Source organism: Ctenocephalides felis, unplaced genomic scaffold (genome assembly GCF_003426905.1).
Source record: "Ctenocephalides felis isolate EL2017-DRISC unplaced genomic scaffold, ASM342690v1 CF-g0.4_SCAFFOLD_01886, whole genome shotgun sequence".
NCBI classification, from domain to species: Eukaryota; Metazoa; Arthropoda; class Insecta; order Siphonaptera; family Pulicidae; genus Ctenocephalides; species Ctenocephalides felis.
This window is the reverse complement of record NW_020538040.1, coordinates 15856473-15880013: the sequence shown is the minus strand read 5'-3', so window position 1 is coordinate 15880013 and position 23541 is coordinate 15856473. Positions and strand designations below refer to the sequence as shown.

The following is a 23541-nucleotide window of genomic DNA, read 5'->3' as shown; positions in this document are numbered from 1 at the left end:
TAGAGTTTTAAATAAAATAGAGTTATTGAAAATTATAACAAAAAAAAAATTGAGTTTTAAATAAAATAGAGTTATTGAAAATAATAGCAAAAAATAAATTAAAATAAACTAAGTTTTGATAAAAAAATATTGTGTAAATTAAACGTTGGTAATATGTATTTTTTTAACGTTGTTGCACTGTATCACGTTTTTTTACACTATTTGTTAAAAATAATAGCAAATAAAATTAATTGGATTTTGATAAAAATATTATTACGTTAGTGATAATACCAAGATTATTTAATCTACTATCACGTAGTAAATTCCAAACATTTATTTGAAACACAATTGACTAAACATTAAAAAAAAAAAAAATAAAACCAATCCCAAACAAGTCTTATTTCTCTCAATAGTACTTTTCGAATACCTTTACCTCCTTGATAATACCAAGACAATTCATTATACTATCGAGGTATAGGTATTCAAATAAGTCCATAATGCATAATACATGTATACAAATGTGTACATACATAATAATGCAGGTGTTGCGTATACTTCAAACTATCACCCATTGCCGCCAAGGGATAAAATTCTTGTCATCCTCATCCCTCTTACCCTCATCCCCCTGCGCACATAACATTCTACCCCGGTTTCCCCTACTCCGCGCATCTTCGGCTCGCGGCGTCTGTTGCAATATCGAAATGATCGCTCTATGATTTTCTCTTTTCTTTCTACAACTACAACCCCTTCCAAAAATTAATAGAAAAGTTGAATATAGATGAGAATTAGACTTAGAAATTGGTATATGGATGGTATATTTTTTATGGATGGTATTGGCATTTTGTAGAATTTGATGTCGATGGTATTTTTTTTTGTATTATGTGGAATAAACAACTAACGCCCATTTTAATAAATATTAATAATTAATTAATTTAGACACATATATTTATGCACTGTAGTCGCAATAATCTGACAAGAAAAGTTCAACAGACGAAACTTATAAAACAGTTCTGATTGATCTTGAATTATTGAAAAAAAAAAAACTGGCAAAAGCCTCACATAACATTGAAATTATTGATTGGGACTTGTTATGGATAAATATTTACTTAATACGGAAATATATATTTATAACATATTAAAATATGTGAATAGAATTAGGTTCGTTTGCTCTTCCATAAAAGGATCAAAATTTGTGTAAGTGTATTCATTTAGTAGTACGATAAAATATTTTTTTATATAATAGATTTCTATATATAATATATTTCTATATACTCTATATAAAATATAAGTTTTCTTGTTCATATGTTAACGAATAATAATAATTTACTGATATGCATACACCGACTTATTACTTTTTTCATAATAATTATCAATAAACTTGAATAACCATAGTTGGTATGAAATATTTGAACAATATTTAAGTTTATGTAAGATTTTCTCATATCAGCCTATACATGATTTATTTTTATTATTGCATTATTTTTTTGTTATAGAGAATCTTCACAAATATAAATAATTAGTTATAGAGAATCTTAGAAGGGAAAGGGAAAGGGTACTTGTATTGAATTTTTCGTAAATATAACGTTTTTGCAAAAAAAAATAAAAATCAATGTGAGATTGTTCTGTTCGTTAGTACAATAAATATATTGTGAAAAAAATCAATTGAAACTTAACCTTAGTCATTTGTTAATGCATGTTTTCCTTATTTAGCTTGTTTGTTCAGTATTATAACAATTAAATACAACCTTTCAAAATTAGAATAACCAAAATCGTTAGAATTTTTTTTGTATATGCTTACATCGTCGAATATGATTTACATAAAAAAATTAATTTACAAAATTGGCACTTGACTTAGATATTCTAATTGTAAGTACTACCATAAATTTTCTGATGTTCCTTACTGAAATAGACACAGATATTTAAAAAAAAAAAGTTTATATTAAATTGTTTATAAGAGATATGCTTTATTTGCATTTTGCATTTTTAATTATTGGTTGTTGATAATTAAATGCGAAAATAAAATTAATACCAAGAATAAGTTCTCGACAGACACGTAACTTGAGAATTAACGATATATGATCAAGAAGACGACATCAGTAAAAAGAGTACATCACTATGTTTGGTGTTAATTAATGCTAAAAGTTATTATTATTCCATTTCAAATAAAAAAATTAATATATATATATATATATATATATCAATTCAATTAAAAACAAAGTGGCCGATAAGTTTTTTATATTTAGTACTACTTCCTTAGAGTATAATCTAAATTGTTAATTTTATGGGGCAAAAAGTGCAAAAAATGGTAAATCAGTTTTTGAGATAACAAAGCGTTCGCTTTGAATGATTCAAAAACCATTTTATTTGTATTGACGAAATAAAAAACTGATAAATTTTTTGTTCTAATTTAAAGATAACAATACATCTTATAAAGCAATCAAAATAATGTATACTTAAAATTTATTTTGAAGATCTCGTAAACTAAACAAAAGTGTTCGTATCCAAAAAAACTAACAACAAAATTAAAACTTTTGTTAAGGATTTTCAAACATTGCCGTTTATCTCATAATAACAAAGTCCTAATATTCAAGGTGGTGGCTGGTTATACATACTTTGCCTTCTACTTTCAAATATTGTTGTTCAAAAAATCATAACTATACTGGTTTTTATGATATCGGTGGTGAACCCTTCACCCGAAGATTTTTAAACCCCCCTATATCTTCGTAATATAAATGAAATATTCTACTTTGTTCAGAATAGTCTAAGATGTTTTCTAATACTATAATAATAGAAACGATGTGGCGGAATTAGCTCATGTACAGCGTTTCCGATTCACACGCCAGAGGTTAGAAGTTCGAATCTCCGGCATAATATAGAAATACTATTAAAAATAGTTTGAAATAAATAATAAACAAAAGGATGTACTGATGTACATATAATATTAGAAAATGTTCAGCCACACAGCATTATTGCTTAGAAACAAAATTCAAAAAACTCGAAATACAAAAAAAATTAATTTTTTTCAAAAACATCAATTTCTTCAAAATAAATCACAATACTGAAAAATCTAATTTTTTCTCAACAAATTTTAAAGTTTTTTTAAAACTGTTAATTTTCGGTAAGGAAAGCACGATGCCACATAATACTAGTTCAAAATTTCAGTATCCAAATTTAAATAATCCCACGAACTTTATTAAGTGTAGTAAAAAAAATTAAACTTTTTCAAAAAAAGTCATTTTTTCAAAATAAATCACAATTCTGAGAAATCTGATTTTTTCTGACCAAATGTTAATTTTCGGTAAAAAAAGCACGATGCCACTCAATACTAGTTCAAAATTTCAATATCCAAATATAAATAATCCCACGAACTTTATTGAGTGTGGTAAAAAAATTAAACTATTTCAAAAAAGTCTGAAAAATCTAATTTGTTCTCAACAAATTTTAAAGTTTTTTTGAAAATGTTAATTTTCGGTATAGAAAGCACGATGCCACGCTCTACTAGTTCAAAATTTCAATATCCAAATATAAATAATCGCACGGACTTTATTGAGTGTGGTAAAAAAATTAAACTTTTTCAAAAAAGTCAATTTTTTCCAGAAAAAATCACAATTCTGAAAAATCGAATTTTTTCTCAACAAATTTTAAATTTTTTTTGAAAATGTTAATTTTTGGTAAAGAAAGCACGATGCCACGCAAGATTAGTTCAAAATTTCAAAATCCAAATATAAATAATCGCACGGACTTTATTGAGTGTGGTAAAAAAATTAAACTTTTTCAAAAAAGTCAATTTTTTCCAAAAAAAATCACAATTTTGAAAAATCTATTTTTTTCTCAACAAATTTTAAAGTTTTTTGAAAATGTTAATTTTCGGTAAAGAAAGCACGATGCCACGCTCTACTAGTTCAAAATTTCAATATCCAAGTATAAATAATCGCACGGACTTTATTGAGTGTGGTAAAAAAAATTAAATTTTTTCAAAAAAGTCTTTTTTTTTAAATAAATCACAATTCTGAAAAATATATTTTTTTTCTGACCAAATGTTAATTATCGGTAAGAAAAGCACGATGCCACGCAATATTAGTTCAAAATTTCAATATCCAAATATAAACAATCCCACGAACATTATTGAGTGCTGTGCTATATCGAGTCAAGTCAAAGTCAAAAACATATATATTTCAATAAATGTAAGTATATAAATTGCATTTTATAACATGGGTTTTTTACCCGTAGGTATTGTATCCTTCATTGGATTTGATTTTTCAAACAATAATTAATTCAGAATATATAAATAAATTCATATTTGTGTGACAAAAAAGAGGAAATTGTGGTATATCGTTCGATTCGACAGGCCTTTAATAAAAAGTGTCTCTATATCTGGTCGAAATCGCGTACTGGCGTACCTTCCTGCCCACCTATCGGCCGATGAACACAAGTACAACGCCGATACCGAACCTCGCGAAGAAGACGCGAAAGAGAGAACTCATCGCGTCGCGTCGCGTCGCATACAGCGCGCTTTTTTATTCCTAGTAGCAGTCCGCCGTTCTCTGTCCGCCGATACGATCCGAAGCCTGAAGTCGCGCATGTTTTTCAGCTTTTGTGCCATCGAACCGCGATTGGCTAACAGTTCGGGGCGGGGCGTTTAGAATCTCTTCTACTCTCGGGCTCAAGCTAAAGATTCGCGTCTCTGTCTAGCGAGACGAACGCCGCTGGGTACCCCCCTGACACTGCGCCGCTTCAGGTCTACGCCGGAGTGGCTGAAACAGCAAGCGCGCTCGCTAGGAGCTTCGTCAGTGTCGATTCGAACTTGGAACGGTACGGTCGCTTTTGCACCAGCGACTTACGTACGCGCGTGTAATAGACATATATAACTAACTTAAAATAAATATTAATTTAATAATAATCAAAAATTTATTTAGTGACTTTTATTAATTTTTCTTAAAATAAGTGACTTTAACCAAATTTAGTGACTTGTCCAAATTTTAAGTGACTAAAATTATTGGACTAGTGTATCAATTACCCTGTGATTTTCCAAAATTGTGCATTTTCCGTGTAAGTGGCTTTTCGCGCCCGTATTAATGCAAGTGTTGTATTACAAGTTTCAAGACAGACGGGATTATTAATAAGAATGCAATTATGCCATGTGTATATATGAGCTTTTCTTGAAAGGATCCCACGTTGGCATTTGACTCCTGATAAAGGACTTTGCTGATTCGTCGTGCAAAAACTGATAAGATAACATGCTCAACCATTATGAAAATAGTTCGGATATTATAGTGAATTGAAGATTTTTTTAAGACTTGTTTATGAACTGTTTTGTGCACAGTGTTCAAGTGTAAAAGTATGATTAAATTTGTTTGTTGATTCACCGAGACAAATTCTTAGTGTGATCATGAAACGAAAAGTATTTTACACCCTTACCTGCTAGCCTTCAATTGTGACGCATGACTGCTAAAAATCCAACTATAGCTGGCCCGATTGGCGGCGGCATAAAAACCTCAACAACCCCAAATTGTACCCCCCAAATCACGGTCCGAGGTGATCTGATTCTTAGCAGCAACAATAACGCTCAACTCCTTGAGTCGAATATTTCGAAAAGTGGTGAAGAATTAAGACTTATGCAGCCAACAGTGGCGGGATTGCTGCCGGCGCAGGCAAGCAACGATTTTGCGCATCATCTAATGCAGAATAATCATTTGACTCATAATATTAATAATAATAATAACAACAATTCGACTTTGGGAGCGAACACGAGCCAATTGGCAGGTGTCGGCATGGAGGCGATGCAATCGATGGATTGGCTTTTCAAAAAGGAGAGGATTTATCTCTTGGCGCAGTTTTGGCAACAGGTAGGATCTACTTCGAATTATATAGGGGAAGTGCGAAAAATTTGCGAAACTAAATCCATCTCGATATTTTCCAATAAAAAAGTGAAAAATCATACAAAATCCAAACTCTACTACACAATTTTATCTATGATAAAAAAATATTACATTTCATATTTATTCTATGACAACCCAAAAAACAAATTTACGAAAAGTATTCCCTGTTACAGTTACAGTTACAAAAAATAAGTGTCTTTAAAATAAAATTTGTCCATCAAATTTCTCTGTTCTAGTGCATGATTCTATGTATCTAAAATAATAAGTGTCAATTTACTAAGCAAAGCTGTTGTGTAGCATATATACAAAAACTTGGTGTGCTAACGACGCTTTTCTTGTCCTCAAATTTTTCTTCATAATTTTCGAAAAAAAAAATTTTTCATAAAAATATAATTTTAACGTGTATAAGTGTTTTTTGTATGTGTTATGTGTTTCTTATAATTGGCCGAATAGCTTAGGAAAATTCAATAATTTTAATTTTTTTTAAAACACTAGTGAAAAACCCGATAGGAAAAAATAATTTTGAATTATTTTTATTATTGATAATTTTTAAAACATTTTAGGACAATTTAGGAATTTAAAATTTTTATGCCAAAATTTTTAGGAAAGTGCTTTTTACTGTTCGTTATTAAAATCGTGTCATAGAAATTATTCACGACATATGTGACGAATATTAGGTCATCATAAAAACATCGAATAAGCGAAACAAAACTGCATGTTTAGCAAAAAATAAATTTTGTGTATTTGTTTTGAATGGTTGAATTGGTCGAAATAATTTGCTTACTATTTAGTAATTCCAAAATTACCAAAATATCAAAAAAAAAAAAAATTGAAAAAAATCTGGTGCGGCTCAAAATGATCAGTGTATGTACAATAATTTTATTTTCAAGAGTTAAATTGGTGGAAATTATTTGCTTATAATTTATTGAATTCTAAATTACAAAAAAAAAAACGAAAAAACGACAAAAAATTTTTTTCAGGTGCGTTTAAAAATGATATAAAGTGCATGTTTTCGTGTGAACAAAAATACATAAGTATTTTTGTGTATTTGTGTTAAATATTTAAATTGGTCAAAATCATTTGCCTTGAATAGAAACTTCAATATAATCAAAAAAATTCGAAAAAAAACCCAAAAAATTTTTTTTTAGGTGCGTTTAAAAATTACCAAAGTGTATGTTTTCGTGTAAACAAAAATGAAAATATAGAGTCAAATAAAAATATAGTCGAATATAATACAAAAGTATTATAAAACTAAATGTTAGGAATTGATAAAAAATGTGTGTATGTTTAGCAAAAATGTGAATTAGTTTTAAATATTCCAAACGCAATTGCTTATAATTTAGTAACCTAGAAGTTACAAAAAAAAAAATCGGAAACAAGAAAATTTTTTTTTTCAGGTGCGTCTAAAAATGATAAAAGTGTATGTTTTCGTGTAAACAAAAATACGATGAAAATAAAGAAAAAATATTTTTAATATTACTGTTAGGAATTGTTAAAAAATGTGTGAATGTGATTTGTGATTTAGTGACCATATAGGTACAAGTAGCTACTTTTGAAAAAATTATATACATAGTGAAATTATTTTAAGCATGGCCATATGCAATTTTTTAAGTTCCCAAAACGTATAAAGTGATGTGAAAAGTTGTAGAAAAAATATTAAGTACAAGATTTGATTTTTAGTCAAATATTTTTATGACATACCCGGACGTCCAAATCACTGGATTGCTATTAGATTTAGACATTTAAAGTACTAGCAAAAATTTGCTGATGTTTCCATATTACCATATGGAATAGATGCAATTATTAAAAAAAATATATATATATAGGAAAATTAAGGAAATTTTAAGTAACATGAAGTAGCAAAAGAATAGTTAGGTGTATTATACATTATAATTCGTATAGGTCGAAATAATCCTCCGGTAAATTGATCTGCCCATCAAAGGTCGCTCGTCGTTGACTTATTTGCCGCAAACACATCTCCCGCGATCATTATAACGTTTTATAAATATATATCCCTCATCATTTCATTCTTGAGAAATAAAACAGCGTCGGTCGAAATCCCAAATTCTTTTATCGACTTTTTACGACTATTCGACAAGAGAAGAATGCTAAACGGCGCATATGACACTAACAAACTAACAAAAACTAACACTGGCGAACAAAAATCAAGTAATATTAACTAACACGAGCTCTCCCGCGATCTCTCACTCAAGACATCGACACCAGAAGATATTTTTTAAAATAGAATGTATCGATATGTGTCGCATGGACGGGGACGAACTGAGAAAAAAATCAAAAAAAAAAAAAAAAAAATTGCTTATATGTCTGTTCATAATATACAAAATTATCTGTAAGACTAATATTTTATATAAGGGATAAAATATCTTAGGCCCTTTTATAAAATTCATAACTTTGTTACAGTAAACTCATTGTGAAAATCATGTAAAATTTACTCATAGCATCATGTTCACCACTTATAATTTATTTTTACAAAATTTCAAAATTTACTTAGAATCTGTCTCTCATTACCAAAATGAGTTTATTGTACAAGTTATTTTAAAATAATAAATGTGTGAATGAATATTTTCCATACTTATAATTTTTTTTTTTTTTTTTTTTTTTGAATGAAAATTTTACTTTTTTCATGATTTTGAAAGTAGTATTTTTAATTTATGTTTGATACTAGAGGAGAATTTGATAATGAATGTGTTAATAATTTTCTTACTTATAATTAAAAAAAAAATTATGTGACATGAAAATTTTACCATTTTAATAATTTTAATAATAGTAGTATTAATAGTTTTTAATACAAATTTGATACTAGACGAAGTTGATAATAGTTGTGTTAATGATTTTTCAGACATAATTTAAAAAAAAGAAAAAAAATGAGGTGGCATGAGTATATCATCACTTTAAAGATTTTGCCAATCTTATTAATTCTTTTTTAATAAAAGTTTGATACTAGAGGAAGTTGATAATAAGTGTGTTAATGATTTTCCATACTACCTCAAGTAGTAATATTTATATTTTCTATAATACTTTGATACTAGACGAAGTTGATAATGAGTGTGTTAGTGATTTTACTTACTTATAATTTTTCTCAAAAAAAAAAAAATAAGTGACATGAAAATTTTACCACTAATTTTAAAAATCATATTTTTTTTTAATATAAGTTATATACCAGACAGCGATTTGTCTATCTCCCATCATTTATTATTTCACCAAGTAATAATTTATAGTCGATTAAATTTCCCAAAGTGTCAAAATCTACTCAAGTGAAAATTCGTCACTGGCCAACTATCATAAATCCGCTGATTCACCAAATCTTCAAATATCGCTGAGAATTCCAACAGACTCTAATATTAGTGTGTGTCTTCTATATGCATGTGTTCGAAAATAGTTTTATTTATTTAATAATATTTCTTAAAAATCGTTAATGTCGAATGCGACGTGAATTTTCACAATCTAATGTGTTCAGATACGTCAAATCTTTATATTTGACACATACAGAACGACGTAAGAATTTATTTTTCTCGTGCCGCTTTTATTGTTTTTATAGACTTTAACGGAAAATTCCAATAATAAAATTTTCCAAAAATAAATGTCAAAGATGGAAATAGAAGAACTGTCGATTACTTGTATCGTCTTACTAATAATAGAAGTTACTTACTTAGATCTCGATAGGCACTACGGTGAAAAGTATCAATAAAAGAAGTGATCATAATATTTACTTTTTTGAAGCAACTATATAAAATGTGCAATTTTTTTTTAGATATAGCAAAATATGAGTGATTTATGTAATTAAAAATAAGAACATAATAAGTTTAAAGTAAATAACTCACGCAAAAAATAAATTTGAATTCAGGGTAAAAATTAGTTCGTTTTTTCATGTTTTTTCACGAGTAGCAAAATCTTTTATTTATGTATATATTTCATGTTTATTATTCAAAATTGGTTTCTGCGTAGGCAGGTAGCATCGAAGTTGCAACTTCTTTTGCCTTTGTCATTAGATCACTAATTTAGTAAATTTATTAGAACCATAAAATATGGCCCAAGTGAATTAACATCAAAAGATATCTGTATTGGCATCAAACATAAACATGGGAACTTATGTAGAACCCGAAAGACAGAGACGTAATAACAAAAAAAACATTTTTTTTGGGAATTTGCTATCACTGATTTACATGCTTGAGTATAGTGAGAGAAATATATAAGAGTCTCACTATATACTCGCAATAAAATTAAGGAAAATAATAAAAACTTGTAGGATTTAATTACACTGTACATCTACATTTAAATATTTTGCATTTCGGCCCCTTCTAATTCATCGATATATTTAGAACCATGTCACTTCTAATAACCAATCAAGATGAGTTACATATTATATGATACATTTAAAATCAAAAAGTGACAAATCATACTTCACAGTCTTTTGTATTTATTTTAGTATTAAATCCTGATATAATTTATATTCACTTTACGTAAGATTGTACTTAATAATGTTCGCCGAGTGCTAAACGGTGCAAAAGCTATTATTTATCTGCAAAATGCATTTTCGGTTGAAGCGATTGTCATGACTTGACAATTAATGTCGTTAAAGATAAATTTGTGTTACGGTTAGAGATATATAGATACAGGTTTGAGAAAACAGATTGGAGAAAATACAACTAAAATTCCCTATTTCAAAGCAAAAATCAACACTACAGTGTAAATAAAATATTTGAATAATTTATAATGAATAATAATACGCTTTTTTATTAATTAATTGATACAAATAGTTTGTCGTGTTAATATTTTAATTGTCAGAAAAAATAAATAATCCGCAACCCTCCGCGCGGTTATCATTGCTCCCGTAGTTCAGCTATTCTACGCTAGATGTGGCGCCACGACCGAGCGCTTGATTCTAGTTCGAAACCAACAAAACTTGTATGAATGCTTCGAAATACAATATTTTTTTAAAATTTGTATTTATATACTTATTTACTTATTTATTTATTCATAAATAATAAATAATTATACACAAATATTATAAAATATATAATTTTTTTTAATATTTTACTCTTGAATAATAGTACTTTATACGATGTTGAAGTGATTTTATATAGTTAAGTGCATCAGTTTTGTGCTTAATAATAATATAAGAATTTTTTTTAATTAACTACATTATTTAAAATGATTCTAGCAATATGTGTGTAAATCAGTGATTAAGCAATTACTCAAATAATAAAATTAAGTTAAGCGAAATGCCTACTAAAAGATGATGATAATATTTCATTTAATATTGTTGAAAGTTATTGTGAAAAAAAATCATAAATTTTAAATTTTTAATAATAGTGAGAACTTAGTATTCCTTTTCAAGAATAAGTTTTTTTTTAGGTAGTATTTGAGTAAGTTTATAACTTTTGAGAAATTAGCTTTTTTTATTTGTTTTTTAACTTCCCGTAGGGTAAGTTATTGTAATGGGCCGAAAATCGGAATTGAAAATTTTTACATTTCTCGACGTTTTGAAGGTTTCTGAACGTTTTGGCATACCTCAGAAAAAATGGATGTGTGTGTGTGTGTGTGTGTGTGTGTGTGTGTGTGTGTGTGTATGTATGTATGGATACAAATTTTCGTCCACGTTTTCGGGCGTACGGATCAACCGATTTGAATGGTTTAAAAAACATTCGATTCCTATTAATAAGGAGAAGAGCTGATTAGTTTTTGGCAAAGCCAGGTCCAGCAGTTACGGAGATAAGGAGCAAAGAGTGCAGAAAATAGAAATCGAGTTTTGGAGAGAACGGAGCATCCGATTTGAATGATCTAAAAAACATTCCATTAGTAATGATTGGGAGAAAGGGTTATTAGTTTTTCGCAAAGGCAGGCCCAGCCATTTCGGAGATACAGAGCTAAATGTACAAAAAATGGCAGTTTTTGAGAGAACTAAGCGTCCGATTCAATTGATTCAGAAAACTTTCTGCTTGTCTTAACAAAATAATTGATTTTGGAAAAAAAAAATTTGTACCATTTTTTTTTTTTTTTTTTTTTTTTTTTTTTTTAATTTTTTGTATATCGAAAATAATTCAGATTTTATTTTTAATTCTGACTATAGTTCTAATATACTTTAAACAAATAATTTCAACTCTGCAATTCAGTTTATATAATTATTATAAATATTAGACAAAAATACAATATTTATAATAATCTATTTGAAAACATTCAATATTCCTCGAACGTTTCGTTACGGTACGGGAAGTTCCAGCAATTTGCCTTAAGGCACGATGCCACCCACCCCACTAGTTTTTTTTTATATTGTGGTTGAAATGCACTTGTGAAAAAATCAAAAATTTTAGAATTTTAATAATAGTGGCATTTTTGTATTTCTATTTAAGTGTAAGTTTTTGAGGAATTAGCTTTTTTAAAAAAAAATGTTTCTAATTGATATTGTGGTTTGTTATATGTAAAAAAAAAATTTTCAATAAAAAAAAAATATTATGTACCTAATATACCTATATTTATGCTTGTAAATACATGTATTATAAAATCGACCAAATATCAAAAAACTATTGATGATCCCATAATAATAATTCTGGAAACAAGTAAATCGACTACAAAATACGAGAAGTCCAAAATTCAAACTTCATCAGACCATTACGATATGCGGCTCCAAAATCATAATTGTCTGTCAATGATACCGGTGCAATATATGTGTGTATATAATTAGCAATTAACAATCTCACAATATGTGAGAAACAAGAATCCTACCTCGTTTGGTCTCCTCTTCCCTGACTTGCAACAAGGTAACTCCATACATACTCATAGCATACATACAAGATAAATATTGCAACAGAAGCGAGCAATGCATCATTTAATTGGAGCCTAGGTAGATAATAGACATAGGGTTAGTGAGAAATTTTGTAATAATAATAAATAATAGTAGTGAAAAAAATCTGAAAAATTTTGCAGTGAAAATACGTGGTCTGTAGTACCATAGATTGCACCCCTTGTTTTAACGCCTTGTTGTTGATATAATTTCTTAATAATTTGAAGATTTTTTTACTATAACATTAATTGTAATAGGTTTTTGCTATTTGATTTGAAGTAGTTTAAGGTACATCACAATTTGTTTCACAAAATTATTGAGATCAAAATTGTTGATTTTGTTAATATAGTCAAATTATAGAGTATTACTAATGGTGAAGCCAAAAGAAGTTGATGGTGCGCAAACCTGGTACATTGACCATGACACCTACTTGATTTACTTCTTAAAAATCTTTAACCATGACACTTTATTGTATCTTACTTTTAACCAACAAAATTTTAACCAACTAATTAATTAACCCCACCAACTCTACTTCTACTTACTCTCTAGCCCTTTTTCTGGCGCCCCGTCCCATCTTCGGCGAGAGAGCTTTGTTTTTACGTGATATACGAAAATTCCCAATTTATAATTATTAAAGTCGTAGAAGTTAGTTAGTTTTCCTCTAGAGTTTCCCGTTTCAAGCCACTGTGACGACACGGGGGTTTGTGCGAGAGGCGGGAAGGAAATATTATTAGACCTTCATAATAATTATCATTTATGGTTCAATGTGTAGAATATACGCTTTTACGTGCAGAAATATAACTGTAATAAATATCATAGGCGTAGGTGAGGGGAAAGGAAATTTTTACAAAGGGGGTGGTGGTAATGGACACTTTGAGGAAAAGATTTTATTTTTGTAGAAACACTTGTAAAACTTTTTTTTTAATTTGAAAACTTTTATAAATATCTATACATACTGCTAAAAGTTAAATCAGTATTGCTTTAATCGATTGTATGCGTGTGCGTGTGCGTGATTGATACAGTATGTACGGGCGTTTGGATACGTTTTTTGAAAATAGTTAATTACTCGAAAATTTAACTGATTTTGATGATTTAAAAGCTATATCATAGTCCTTACTTTTATTCAAATAAATTTTTGGCTGAATGCAAGTGCATTTTTATATGTCAACTACCAAGAAAAACCTGAATACAAATATTTATTATTTTTATGATTTATTTTTATAATTTCTGAAAACGATTTCCTCGCCCATGTATTTTGCTAACAACATCTCATTTGTATGTGTTACTCGATAGATGGGGTTACAAACAGCGCATATGCTGTTCGCAGAGCAGCAAACTGCTGCTTTTCGACAAAACTTTTGTTTTAAATTAAAGTTACAACTAATTAAATTTATCATCATTATTGAACGAATACGAGAGAAAATTATATATATATATATATATATATATATATATATACAAAAAACAACGCTTGGTTAAAGCGCTTATGACTGCGTTCACAGTGGCTGGGAAAAATTATGGAAAATTAATTTTAATTAAAAAGAAAACTATATGATTTAGTATATGGCTTAACGAACTTGCAGGAATTAATAAATTAATTTTATATGAACTTGTAATTGAAATTGAATAAATTTAGTAACAAACACAAACACCAATGTGCGGTCATTTTGTAATTACAATTATTATAGAATAGTATTATTTCGTAGTAAAAATGTGTAGTAAAGATACTATCCATTTCAAAAAATACAAAATAAATTGCAAGCATAACAGAATAAATAAAATAATTATATATAGATCGCAAACACAGCAGCTTTGTCATTACTTCAATTTTAATTGTCTTCGCGCTTCATAGGGGCGCCACTAACTATAGCACGTAAATTAACCAATAGGTTCAATTCTAGGTAAGATTATTATAAAAGTATAATATGAATGTTATAATAATATAATCAGTTATTTTAAAAGTGTGATAAATTTGGGCACAGTAAACCCCCTGTTAAGTGCGGAAAACACTAAACAACAAGGATAATGTACATTTGTACTGTGTTAAGTCTCGTGGTTTCAAGTTTTGTTCTACTATTCGAATTTTATTATTTTTTTGGCAAAATTTTAAATTTGTTTTTGCGACAATAATAATTACTAAATGTTTAAAGAAAAACGATTGTTATAATCATAAAGAAAACTTTTTTGTATATATAATTTGATGTAATTTATGTAAGTAATAAATTATTTGATGCACTTTTCAAGGGTTTCTTATAGTGCAATGCAGAAAAGTCGTTTGTTATATATGACAAAGCTGTATTTAAAGTATAAGTGCACATAACTATAATGTATATATATATATATATATATATATATATATAATGTGCGTTTATATTTATGCAAATAGTTTGATCGATCGTTCTGCAGTCAGGCGGTCTTAAAATAATTTAATGTAAGGCTTGCAAGTCGCGATAATTACTCTAGATTTATACAGAAATTAATAGTGTACGTTTTGCATTTTATTCTCTAAATGCAACCATTACATTCTCACCCCAAAAATCTTCTCTACCAACCACCGTTTATAATACGCCTTCTATATTTGCCTACAACCGTTTATAATTTACCTTTTACCTCGTTTCAAAATAATTTTCGTCTGTTAATAAATACATAAAATGTACTCATTGATGGATTGACAAATCGTTTTTTTATAAACACGAAGGGTGTCCCTGCTTTTTAATAGCTGGCAGCCAGCAGGCAGCAGGCGTATTAAATATTCCCGATGACTCGACAATTTCCATCGATGGCTCAATAAAGGGCCAATTGATGAACCTAGGATACGTACATGACTTTTAACATGAGTTTTTAAAATACTCAAATCGAATTCGGTAAATTAATTGTCGAAGTGGAAAATGTACATATTTATTCGAAACTGATCCCTCATTGAAGGCAATAAAAAAAAAATATTTTTAGTAAAGCAATATTAATTTTCCTGATATATTATTAGCAAGAATAATTTGTAACGAATTTCAATATAAATTTTCAAAAATTATGAATATTGATTAAAATGAGTATGAGTAGAATACATAAAATTATTTGTTATTAAAGTTTTTGAATAATTTTTTTATATTTTTTTTCTTATTGAATTTCAACGATAAAATTTTTAATGTGTGTTTTATTTTTTCCCCTTGATACTAGTGAGTTTACCATATGATTCCTTTCTATTTCGATCTCTCGCCTCTTGGAAATCACTAAAATATTTTCCGAGTCCTTTTTCCCAGTTCGTAATGTGATTGTCGAAAAACGTTTGATTTTATTCCCGTGAAATAAAATCGCGAGGGTTTTTTTCAATATGTATTGCCCTTTGTATCGGTCACAACCTATGTATTTTTTAATAGAGCTCATCTATTGTTTTTCGAGTACTTTCATGTTTTATTTTCGTCCGCAGTTTTTTTCATCGGATTATTAAAATTTATACGTTCACGTGTTGAATCACTTTGATCAAATTTGATTAATTGAACCTGCACTGTAAAATGTTTTAAATATAATATATAAGTCTGTGGTAATAAATCATAGAAAACATGTTGATACAAAATTAATGAACAAAAGCGAAATCCCATAATAATAATGAATAATGTTCTCCATTCATAAATTCCATTCTACAATTAAATATAATCAAGCGACCAAATGTATTAATTACGATGTCGAATGAGATCAATTAAAAACTGTAATATCGATATTAATTTTAATTGCCGTTTCATATGTACGTGTCAAGTGATATATCGATGTGTTTGTGAAATTATCGATGTGGGCTCGATAAGGAAACAACTTATAAACGATATTATACAAGGATCATCCAGCAACTAAATATATAATAATTAAACAAAACAACTTACTTTTGTCTCTTAATAATGCAATAATGGAAACTTGTTCGAACAAACATACTTCAGCTTTCTCCCTTTTAGAGCTTATTTCTAAATCAGTATAGAACTGTTTTGACGACTGTCACTACCGTACCCTGGCACAACCGTACCCAGTCTCCTCTATTTAAGATTATATATATATATATATATATATAAATGTGTCTATTATTATGTGTGTTTGTATATTTATATTTATCCCATTCACAGACGGTAGAAAAAAAGTCGGTTGTTTATTAAAACCGCCTCAGGTAGATTTAATCAAATGTCAATCAATCAATTTTGTTATTTGACAAAGCGAGACCTTAACTTTTGATTCGCTAATGCCATCGTTGCCGGCTACATTAAATCGTTTTTTTCTGATGTTTCTTAATATAACATTCATTGAATCGATTCTTCCATATTCGGTCAACATATGATTGAAAGTATAAACATACGGTATTATAATAATAAAATAAAAAATAGATAGAGATGATGAAGTAATGTGGAACCAAGGAAATTAATTTTTTAGTTAAGAAAATGCTGCGCACGCATATGGTGCGTGAGACCGATTTCAATAGCGTTCGCCTTCCTTGCACTTTATATTAATGTTTTTAGTGAATAATGATGGTCAAATTGCAATAGACCTATTTCTCCAATTTTGGTAATTTTTTTTAAATTTCTGTATAACTTTTGCTCCTAATTCCTATGATTTTTTATTACTTTTTTACTTACGAAAGTGTTTATTATTGATCGTTGCTCTCAAGCTGCCTAAACGAAAATTGATGAACCATTTTTTGTAAACCAAATCATGATTGCATAGTGAATAATTATAAGCAATTAATCTTAACCGATATCCATAAAAAGCGTTTAATTACACAGCAAACATTTGCACTTTCATTTTTGCATGATTTATATATTCAGTATTGACGTTTTGATTAGATTTTTATAACAGTAAAAGTGTGTTAGGAATTTTTTTTACATCTTAGATTTTACATCACGAAATCTAGGCAAATTTTAAAATTCTGATCGTAATTGATCAACAATCGTTGAATGCAAATTTATCAAAGTCTTTAGAAATCAAATGATTTTCAAGCTTATTTGTTTTAGATGTATCCGTGGTGAGAATCATAAATATGTATGACGATGATGTATGTATATAAAATTATGTCAAGATTGCAACATTTTTTGCAAGTTTTTGCTAGACATGCAGTTTTCTTAAAATAGATTAATAATGTAAATATTTTAATAAATATTTTGTTCGTTGTTACCAATTACACATGTAAAAATATGGATGCAATAAACAAGAATATTTTTTATTATGCGTATGTTACATGATTTTTTATTGTTATATTTGACTATAAAATGCACATTAATGTATATCGGGAAAGCTGAAGATTTATATATAACCATTAACATGAAAATCTAAGTAAAAGTGATATGCTTGAATTAATATATAATTATTATTTTCATCCGGCTCTCACTTAACTGTTTACAATATTAAATGATTTCACTTTGAAGTGGGAAAATGCTTGTTGCGCTCCAATCGATTTTAACGGAAAATTTATTTGAACTAAGAATAATTTTGTACTATAAATATATCATTTGTACCGTCTTCATTAGCAGAAATAACTACTAATAATTGTGTTATTATATGAAATAATTATTATATTTGTTCGGCAATGCGTGTGGCAAAGCTTATGGTTTTGTGTAAAAATATCTAACATAAATTCCACATTGATATTATAACTTTGTTGCATTTTCCTGGAGGCAATGTGAACTAATTGAAAACAATCTCCGACTTCGTACTGGACAGAACGTGTCTCGGTAGTAATTAGACAATACCGGCTCTATAATTTATTATTATTAAAAGAAAATAATTAAAAATATAATTTTTTAAATATTTATCGTAATTAACAAATCATAAAATAAATATAACATAGTTGAATAAAAAATATGTAAGTTAATTTTTTTTTTTTACTTCAAGTCCGACCAATCAGAACGTCATAATTTTAGGTTTAAAGTGAGGTTAATAAAAAAAATTTAATTAAAATTTTATAATAATCTAATTATTATTTTCATCTTGATCTTTAACTTTTTACAATTTATTCTATTCCAAAATTCAATTCGTCCCAATAACCAAAAAGTAGGCCATTTATGTATGTTATATCGGTTCAGTCATTTATTTAGCGAGGCTGTGCAAATGCAAAACAATAACATTGACATAGTTTCAGTTTATTTTATATATATGTTTAGTTTAACAGAAAAAACCTACAAATTGATGAATTTGCAAAAAATAAATAAATAATTCGAACGGCATGCTTGAAATTTCAGCGGACACGTGCTAGCACATGATGCTATTGAATGATGAAAACGATATATAATTATTGTTTATAGATTTTTTTTTGGATAAAATCAATAAAAACTGTTTTCTGGGAATTATTGAGTTTGTGGGAAGTACGTCGATAGATGGTTAAATAATTGCAACATGTGGAAAAATATTTGAATGATTCATTTATTTGAAATTTGAGCCTAACACGGAATGAAATATACAAATGTATATATATATATATATATATATATATATATATATTATATATATATATATATATATAAACATATATATAAATATAAATGTAAAGCAAATGTTTTATTTTATAGCTTCACGCATTCGACTTTTTTAATATAAGATTGATACTAAATTTCAATCAATAAATAATTTAAATATTAAAAGTGTTTCAAAATGTTCTATTACTTCCTCATACAAATCAATAAGGAAGTAATCCAGTTTAGCAACGACTGTTGACTAATCACATTAATCATTTCCCAAGAAAATATTCATCTATATTGAAGTATACTTTGTTAACTGAATTTGTTATTTCCAAAAATCAATTATTTTTCTAATTCATCAATCTTAATAATTAACAAGTATGAAAAAAGCTTTAGACAATATTTAAAAAGAACATCATCCTTTTTGGCAATCATTTTGAGTACACTGGTCAAACATTTTTTGTTCCTGAAACCTTCCCATATAGTCTCCATCAAATTAATTAAGAACCCTTTTCTCTCCCTGGTACGTCTGGACCAATATACACAAAATATTTTAAAGTGTGTTAATTTTCTATGGATGTATCAGTGTAAATTCATCATATTGTTTTGTCTTGTTCTCCCATCATTGTCCAATATTAGACAGAATATCCGAATATCCTTTTTGGGTACGTATGCGATTTATATTATATGCGAAATATTCGCCAGGTAGAGATGAGAGAGAAGTCGACCGTACGCCACATCAGTCAAAAAGTTAGATCAAATGATCTGAAGGGCATCGGGAGGTTCGCATTTATTATTTAGGATAACAAGATTTTTTTCATATACACTAAATATAACCCTAAACATTCAGGAACAAAGTAGCACAATTCATTATTTCCTAAAACATATTTGGACATGATAAAAATTAAAAATTGTTAACAAAATACACTCTTAGCAGTTCACTTGTACTAACAAGAGACACCCTTTCGTTGCTCGTCTGGGATTTTGATGAATCAAAAAAAAATATTCAAGGATCAAAATCAAAAGAATTTGGCATGATGATTTATTTGATGCCCAAAATGATGGCCGTGAAATATTAGAGGCCTAGGGAAAGCGGTTCATCCTAAACATTTATATATATGTATAAATTCTGGACATATCAATAAGAAACAAGTCGTTTGAATTCGTCGTCAATGAATTTACAAAAAGTAGAATATTAATAAAAGTGTGTATGTACCTTGTACATATAGATGTGTGTATGAATGTATTACCCCCAAATATTAGTCATATATATTTTGATCCGTGATCATTCAACTTTCGGTGGTCAGTTCTCCACAGGGGGAGAATCGTAAAACTTTTGCATTTCGCCACAAAATATCAGTAGATACTATACGTGGGGTAGTTAAAATAAGGGTAGTTCCTGTATCCGTCTGTTCGTCTGTCTGTCTGTCTGGTCAGTGACTCAAGCGTATGATCAGGACAAGACCCTTCATTAATACATACATTTCTCCCGCATTCATATCTCACTCAATACGAAATTTATTCTGGGTAGGAAATGGAAAGTTATATTTAGATGTGATTGATTTTAATAATAGACTCAGATGAAGTTTATGGATATCAGGATTGAGGGAATAATAATAATAATCTTATACATACACAATTAAAAGTTCTCATTTATTCATGAGCATTTTTGTTCCCCATCTCTTCATATTTTTCACCAGACATCAGTATCTCCTCTTTTCCCTTATCAGTCAAACCGTTTCGTTGTACCTTCCGACCTCATACTACGACCTCTTTACGGTGAACAGTTAACGTAACATATTAATCTGGAAAACCCTTTCCATGAAAATTTTCCTTTTACGAACGCTTTTTTTGGCAACTCTTCCTACAGACTGATACTAATTTTACCCTTTTTTCTCGGCACTGGGTTTTGTCTGTCCCTTCAGTTGTTTTTTTAGCTTTTTAGGCATTCATATTTTCATGTTTTATATCTTTCGGGGAAGGAAGGGAATGCATATCCATGCGATTTATTATTTAACAAAGAACTGATTTGAAAGATACCTATTGTTTCGTACATTCTCTGAAATTATAATAAGGGAATGATGGATGGGAGGGTCGAGTCCAAAACGCGTCTAAATTGGGGAAAAATTAGAATTTATCAAAACTGCTTATAAGATTTTAATCACACATGTTGTTTTACACTTTTATAAACTTTTTTATCCAAAAAATTCAAGTGTGTGATTATTTTTATTTTCATTTATCCCTTAATTCGATACAGATATTCCACAAAGCGTTTTGTTCCATCCGAATATTTATATATCTGTACGTGAGTCAGGTATTGAATGATATTAAAAGAGGGATACAGACACGACCCTTGAAAAATAGCCCTTAGTTATCAAAAAACAAAAAATATAGAATAACGCACAGAAAACAAATAAAGCGCAGAGAAAAAAGTTATATCTGCATACCGTTTCATTTTGCTTTTGGGGTAATTTTAAGCGAAAGGGTTGTAAAACGCGAGACGGTAAATTATTTGGGCGGAAAATTTCATCTTGATAATTCTTTTGAATAAAAAATATAAAACCACAGCACTTCTGCAATAACATTGTAAATAATATTTCAAATACTTCTTATAGCATCATTCATCATCTTGTCGTGTTAGAAAAACAACGCTTTGGAGAATCAATCTCCAATAACTCGTTCGAACACTTATTAAGTTTTTTTTATTTCTTTTATTATTAACATTAACACTTGAGATAAAACCATCGAACTAACTGTTCGATTAAAGTCAAACACCAATTAATCGTGATGCAATAAAACAAACGCTAAATGGATTAAAAGTTTCTTCCATTATCTTTAATTTAATGTTCAAGTACGGCCATCGTAGGAAAAGAGCTGGGTAATAGAAATATGATAAAATATACTTATTTATGTTCAAGGAATCATTTTAAATAAAAACTAAACTGTACTGTATAACAGTAATAAATATATCATCGAAATTTGCAAGACTTTCATGAGATTTCAGTTTTTTTTTTTTTTTATTTTACATATTGGAAAAGTGTAAAATATTTTGATCTAGCATGTAATGAGATATCTTAAGGATCAAGAAGAATGTTTAAAATTCTTATTTACTTGTTTAAAAATTATGTGTTAGAATAAGTGCTAGGATTTCTACATATTTACCCTCAATTTTATTTGTTTGCAACAGTTTAAGCTGCAAAGACTAATTTACGATTTGAGAAAATGTAATTTGAGTTCTTCTATTCATATGTTAAATATATTGATGAGTTTGAATGAAAAAAAAGGTCCTACCCTTCCATACCTTTCCTCTAACGTCTTTTACCTGCAATTTTACCTTTACCATTTAAAACTAAACCCAGCACTCGCCGACTCTTTGTCTATTATTTAAGTGCCATTCTCCGATAATAAACGCACAAAGTACATATAAAAAAGTGCTAATTCATTTCACACACATATGTTTGCATACGAACACACACATTAGAATATTAATTTTTCTTATGGAGATTTACTGAATATAATAAAACTCGAACTTATTCTAAGCGTCATCCGGTTTATTATGAATAAAAAAAAATTATTTTCATTTCTTTGTCCAAATGGGCAGATGTTTTAATGTACTATTTAATTTGAGAATCGAGTTCGGTGAATAATTATGCACGACGGTTTTTGTTCTGCTTTTATTAAAATATTTGACGCGAGGGCCCAAGGCGTTAAGGACAAGGGATTCATTAACAAAAGACCAGAAAACTGGTCTATTTAGAATAATTTTTTAAATTTACAAAAACTATAACCAAGCACGTGGAAAAAATTTGGTCTTAATTTGGCCAAATTTTTATTTCCATTTATATATTTCATTTTCCCCGTTTATTTTTGCATTATACGCATCAGATATGCGTATGTGCGTTGGGCCGTCGAAAATACGTAATAATTAAAAACGTACGCTGTGAGTTGTGCTTTTTTCTGGTTTTATTTTTTATTATTTTTTTATAAGTCGCTTTCCGAAAGATTCGCTGAGCGGACGATTCTGCTATATTTATTTACGAAAATGTACAATCTACCCACCCACGCGTTTTCGTGTGCGCTTGTTGCATTCGTATGGAAGCATACACTTTATGCAAATTGAGCAGTGGTGGCAAAAATTCGGCTCGGCGATAAATGATAATTTGAAGAAAAATGGAAAATTTAAATATTACTGTTAATCCTTTTGGTATGAGCGTTGACGACCTGTATGTACGTGTGTCGCTTACAAACAACATCAATCACTCTGCGTAAATTATTGAGGATTTTAATTTGTCACTGTGTTTGTAAATTTTTGAAAGTGTAATATTTATTTTTTACATTCATTTTAATTGATAATGATTGGAAAATCTTAAAACATGTTGTGTTACAAATACTTGGGATTGCTAGCTCGTACAGCAGTGACACTCCTGTTTAAAAGGAAGGGATTATATTAATATTT

At 28.6% G+C, this 23541-nt stretch overlaps 1 protein-coding gene across 1 annotated transcript in view; it reads left to right on the top strand.

Annotated features, from left to right (window-relative positions):
* The first annotated feature begins 5237 nt into the window (after positions 1-5237).
* LOC113376929 (homeobox protein cut-like) overlaps positions 5238-23541 on the top strand; it is a 153981-nt gene continuing 135677 nt past the window's right edge. The window contains exon 1 of the mRNA XM_026617042.1: positions 5238-5825. Coding sequence (XP_026472827.1) covers positions 5421-5825 — 405 coding nt within the window. The 5' untranslated portion in view covers positions 5238-5420. The remainder of the gene's footprint in view (positions 5826-23541) is intronic.